Source organism: Perca fluviatilis, chromosome 2 (genome assembly GCF_010015445.1).
Source record: "Perca fluviatilis chromosome 2, GENO_Pfluv_1.0, whole genome shotgun sequence".
In the NCBI taxonomy this organism is placed as follows: Eukaryota; Metazoa; Chordata; class Actinopteri; order Perciformes; family Percidae; genus Perca; species Perca fluviatilis.
This window is the reverse complement of record NC_053113.1, coordinates 22,281,803-22,287,811: the sequence shown is the minus strand read 5'-3', so window position 1 is coordinate 22,287,811 and position 6,009 is coordinate 22,281,803. Positions and strand designations below refer to the sequence as shown.

The 6,009-nt window shown below is 38.7% G+C and overlaps 1 protein-coding gene across 4 annotated transcripts in view; it reads right to left on the bottom strand.

Moving 5' to 3' along the window:
* Positions 1–1,662: 1,662 nt before the first annotated feature.
* ets1 (v-ets avian erythroblastosis virus E26 oncogene homolog 1) overlaps positions 1,663–6,009 on the bottom strand; it is a 38,902-nt gene continuing 34,555 nt past the window's right edge. For 3 of the 4 annotated variants that reach the window (XM_039790317.1, XM_039790327.1, XM_039790346.1), the window contains 2 exons: positions 5,253–5,371; positions 4,647–4,862 (listed from right to left, as the gene is read on the bottom strand). In XM_039790317.1, the coding sequence (XP_039646251.1) occupies positions 4,647–4,862; positions 5,253–5,371 (335 nt within the window). Of the gene's footprint in view, positions 4,863–5,252; positions 5,372–6,009 lie in introns of all 4 variants that reach the window. The other variant, XM_039790337.1, reaches the window with a different exon arrangement.

Here is a 6,009-nt window from a genome sequence, read left to right as displayed (position 1 = left end):
GGCTACACCAGTACATCATTTAATCTCCCGCTCTTGTCTTTCTCAGTCATGTTAAGACTACATGCAGGAGACAGATGTAGCTTGGTAAGACCCTTTAGATAAATATTTAGGTTTGAAATCTGACAAACGGGCCGCATTCCAGTGTCAAGAGAGCTGTAAGCTGCTGACGACAGACGGCAATAATTTTTGTCAGGAGAGGCAGAAATCATCTGACATCTTTCTTGCGACTGCCAGGTGTGACAGTTCTCGCTTTCTGCACAGACTTCCTCTTCTCTTTATGTTTCTGTCTGCTGTCTCTCACTTTTAAACCTCTTTAAATCTGTGGTAGCTTTCTTTGAAAGAGGCACAGAGGACATAAAAAGGGGGGTAAAGTGTGTTTACGTGAGCCAGCTTTTTGTCTGGGTTTGGAAGTGGAATAAGCAGGTATGAGTAGCATCTTAATAGTTTTGGATTTTGTTCCAGGTCTGTTGGAACATGCACTGTCCTGGCAAGTATTTAGAAACCTGCCTAGCGATCACGTCTGGTCTGGATCATCAGCCCAGTCAGAGTGAGGGAGGTGGAACAGGAGAAGAACCACCTGTGTAACCTCAGCCTGCCCTCTGCCAAGAACACCACCCACAGGTCCAACAGGAGAATATGTCTGATTCTGTCAGAGGACGGCTCTATCATGTTTGCTCTGGGGTTGCATGTGAAGTATGTAAAACCTGTCACGTACGTACAGTATAATCTGTATATGATTTATACAGTATGTGTCCTATTTGATGTCATTGTCATTTTTACATTGCTTTGTACATTGTAAACATTTTACATGTATGTAAATTGAACTAAATGCACATTCTAAAAGTGTGTTGAAGATATTTTCATGTACAGTGTTTTGTCTCTATAGTACATTCATTTCCTAGAACTGAAAAACAGCCTATTGAACCTGTCTTATGGTCTTATTACTACACTGCTGCAGCGGGGCCAAACAGCTGTTGGGGGCAGCAGGCCATGGCCCTGTATGTTTTCTATCTACAGTGGAATTTATATGAGCCCGGGGTTTCAAGCACATGAATGGGCCCCAGTGTGCTGGTTCTGTTTTGACGTCACCTCATCAGTGTGCTTGGGACACACTCGTAAAAAGTGGGACACTCCGTGGCCAGCATGTAATTCAAAGGGAACTAGGCCTCCTTTGAAGGACCAAAGTGTGGTGATTTGAACAATAGACAGATTTGTTTGACTATGTGCCACTGAGTTAGGGACTATTGCAGAATCAGCTATTCACTGAAACCTTCTATCTATCAAAAACAGTTCAAGTTCAATTCATATTTTCTCTGTGTTGCTCAGTGATTTAGCATATCACTTCCTGTTCTGTAGACAACTCTGATGACTTAAACCGTATCAAACAGCAAATGCTTAATAAATACTCAGTTGGATGAGTCAACATCACATCTTAGACCACATGATTTCCTGCAGAATAAGTATGCAAAAGCCCAATATTGCCATACAAAACTGTAAACTTTACTACAATAATTATGTTCTTAATACTTAAATAGTATAGCAAAACTTGGGTAGTGTAAGAGTGTATTCTATAGTACTATAAATACAGTACTATAATGGCACCAACATGTCAATAATAATTTGCATTTATGATTCAAAACAGTAACACCACACACAAGTATGAAATCTTTGTTCACATATATTTTATAACATTTTGAAGTACATTAAGTACATTTTAGAAATAGAAGCTACAGTTTATAAAACCTTTCCAGCAGAAATCATTGATGGGCCAGCATCAGCCTTTTTTCTCTAGCAGACAGGTCTATTTTCTATATATATATATATATATATAAAAAAGAATAAAAAAACAAAAAAGAATCGCTACATTATTTTGTCCTGCGCTACCTTTATAGTCCCATGAAAGCACCAGCTGTCTGCATCTCTCGTCTTTTATAAAATATAAATTATTGAAAAATATTCAAATGTTTGTGAACTAAATACAATAAAAATGATCTCATAACAAAAATACAGAGACACTATAAAATATACAAAAAACAACAACATCCATAACAAAAAAGGTTTTCCTTCTGAATCCATTTTGAGATATGCATATGCCACAAACTACTGGTGTGTATACACTTGCCCAACTAAGGTTCATTAATACATATGACCTGCAGTAGATTGTAATGCGTGACATTTAACAATAGTACATTTCCCTGTCAAAATCATTTCCAAAACACTAAAATTTTAGGTAACGTAATGTTTTCTTTAAGCACATTAATCTTAAACTAACTGTACTTATATTATGACCTTGTGTGTGGGGAAAAGCAAACAATTATGTTTTAAAAATCTGTAAAGCTCTCCTAAACAAAAAAATTTACCTCAACAAAAACAGTGTTTTGAAACCTTGACATCAATATTCAGAGAAGAATGGAACTACAGTGCAGCTTATTACGAATCCATTTGTTGACGAACATGGGTGAGGGTTTGTGAGTCAGTGCTTGATGATGGGAGACAAGCTTATTACCAATTAAACATTATGAACACATCCAGCATCTCTTTCCTGCACTCAGTGGGAAACCCAGATCAGCGAAGGCATTAAGTCCTAAAGCTTGTGTGCTTTCCAACATATTAACAAAAGATGGAAGAAAAGTCAACACTTTCCAAAAAAAAAAAAAAAAAAGAAATGTGAGAAAATTCTGGTCCCTGTCTTCAGACATTGTGGATGATACCCGAAGCACCGTGGCCAAAGACCTCACAAGGGTTTTGGTTATTATTCCTGCTTTGTCTCTTGCTTATTTGTGTAATCTGGGTCTCAATAAAGGATTATGAAATACAATCTGTACAAATAGACATCTCAAAAGCTATTTTCATCCATATGGGTAACATTCAGCCACTGTAAACAATAACATTGTGTTCTAAGATGATATTCCACTTTGGCATTTCCCATAAGGCCAGTGTAAAGCCACTGTTCCCACTGTTGGGAGAAAACTGCTGCTCAAAAGTAACCAGTGATTCTTAATGCACAAGTATGGGTGGAATCCTACATGAGTTACTCACAATGAACTGAAGGTTTTGCTCATAGATAAGTAACGCACAAACCCAAAAATGAAATATAAATGTTTGCCACTAGTCCTAAATGCCTCTTTTTGCACTGAGGTTTCAGCTGCATTCGTGCATCCAACAAACCACACAAGCAGTGGAAAATACACAACCCATGCAATGCAAACCTCCAAGCAGTGCCAACTTGCATCAATTCTGTCAGTCTTCCTCTATCTGACCTTACAAGTGATCATCACCTGCAGTATTCCTTTCAGTCACCTTCATCTATCCCACACAACTTCCGATTCTCTCTAGTCCACATTTTTCTATTGCCTGTCCCTTTTTCCTACACTGTACCTTCACGCTACACTGCAGCCTCATGGCCAAAATGTACTGCATAACAAAACATAAAAAAAAAAAAAACTGGCTTTCTTAGGATTTTGAAAAATCACTTCCTCAGCTATTTCACTTGTGATTTTATTGTATAAACATACAGACAGAAGACTATTCAAACACTTCTAAAGCAACCGTAACATGGACAGTGAACCGACCAATTATGCATCTAATCTGCACATTAAACAACTCTTTTTAACAAGGACTCCTGAATTTCCTCACATAGATTGTCTACAGTTTGCTAATACTGGTGGTATATGCAAAAAATGCACGAGTTTCAGTCACAATATGCGTTTGTAACAAGGTGGCAAACGTACGTAAAGGTGAAAACGTCAGTTTCAAAAGCAACGGCTACTTTCAGTTGTTTGTCTATCAGACACTCTAGGTATGAGTAATGTCACAAACCCTACAAAGCACATGGCCAGTATCTATAGTGTTGTCTGATAACCAATCAGCACATTTCAGTTAAAGGCTCCTAGAGAACAGAACAAAAAAACTTGGCATTGGATGCTTGGTTGTAATACCTTCATTGACAACACAACAAAAATATCTTTCCAATATATGCCTAGTAGGTTTACATTAGGTGTTCTCAACATTAATAATATAATACTGGCACAAGCATACGCTCCTCAAACAACAAATCTGAAACGACACTTTTTTGGTCCAAGCTGAAAATTCTCTTTTTGCCAAAGAGAAACACTGAATAATTATGTAAATATGTCATTATACCTTCCTTAGTTCAGTTTTTACATTTTGGCAACTGTTTTTTTTTTCTATGCAGGAATGTTTCACCCATTCTAACTAAACCATGAAATTAATCCATTATTTTGCTCTCTTTCGGTTCTGTCAGTCCTTATGTCTTGGTCCTCTCGTCTCCCCCACTGTGCTACTTAGGCAGAACGGAACTTGAACTCTACCCGATAGCGATCTGCCTTGAGCTGCTAAATAATACCGGTACATAATCACACATACGCACGCTCACACACACATGCGCGCACACACATCTCAAATGCAACAGGGTATGAATACAGGCTTTTGGCTTGTGCCTTCTTTTTAAAACATGGTCTGAGAGACAGGAGCTTGAAGTTGACAAGGACCACAGTTAGTCATTAAAAACATTTTGGTCCCTAAAAAACGGTTTTACCAACTCTATCAAAACAGTTGAGACCACTTGAGCCCCAGTCCACGTGTCTCCTCAACTTTTGTCTTCACTTCTCGCTTTGCCTTTGCTTTCACTCGTCCGTATCAGGCTGTACGTCCAACATTGCATGGAGCTCCTCAGGAGTGTACCCCAGCAGGCTTTTTAAGTCACAGACAAAGCGGTAGACATAGCGTTTCCCTGATGTCTTGTGGATGATATTCTTGTCATAATAGTAGCGTAGGCCACGGCTCAGCTTCTCATAGTTCATCTTGGGCTTGTTTTTCCTCTTGCCCCACCTCCGAGCAACCTGTAACAGCGCAGGAAATAAGCGTGTCAGGATGTGTCCTAAACAATCTAATAAATGTGTAACAAATTACTTCACAACCAAAGCCACAATTATTACTTGTTTGTCAAATCTGGGATTGTGTGAGAATGTAATCATCTACCTTTTAAGTGCTAAAAAAAAGAAAAGAAAAGAAAAAAAAAAACACAGTACTTTGGTTTTTGCTATGCGTAAGTCGTTTTGAAATGAAACACTACTGATGCAAAACCAGTTACCCTTCCAAAAAGATTGATGGAGCCAAACAAGGCATGCAAGACATTTTCACAAAGGCAAGAAGACATCTTGTTCATCTGGCTAACTACTTAGGACCTCCCAGCACGTGTACCAGTGACCAGAGGGGTCACAACCTCTCACCTCATCTGGGTCAGAAAGCTTAAACTCCCAGCCGTCGCCTGTCCAGCTGATGAAGGACTGGCAAGACTTGTCGGTCAGTAGCTCCAGGAGAAACTGCCACAGCTGGATGGGGCCGCTGCCTGCAGAACAGATGGGACAGAGAAAGAGAGGTGTGCATTTTAAAAAAAGAAGAAGCTATTTACACTGAGGAGACACATTGGTGTTGGTGCAGACACTGGTTGGTGTGTGGATTGAATTAGATAATGAATTAGATAGGTGCAAAGATGTACAGCTCCAGACTCATGTTACATTTTCATTTTCTGTAGTGCTATTATTAGTTCAAAGCTACAAAGTACTGTTTTAGATATAATAATACATTGCATATATGGAATGTTGATGCTAAACCCAGGAGTAGGAAAACACATATTTGGGAAGACAGGGATTTCTAGCATAAGAGTTTACAAAAGTGAGACACATTGCATAAAACTATCCAAAATCTATATACTGCATGCACTGCAAGGATAAGACATAAACAGAAGTACAATCCAGTTTAAAATGAGGAATATAGTGTATAGTGTATACTTCTATGTATGACAGTGTTACATATGCATGCCAGTTATTCACTTGTGTCTGAAAAGGGACAAAGTAAAACTTATAATGTGGGGCAGACTGAAGTACAGCAGTGGAACCAAATGTCCTGCTAAATACAACCGACTCATTCATCATGTATTCCCTTGTCTGGCAGTTGCCCTGTGCAGTATGTGAATCTAAAGTCTGT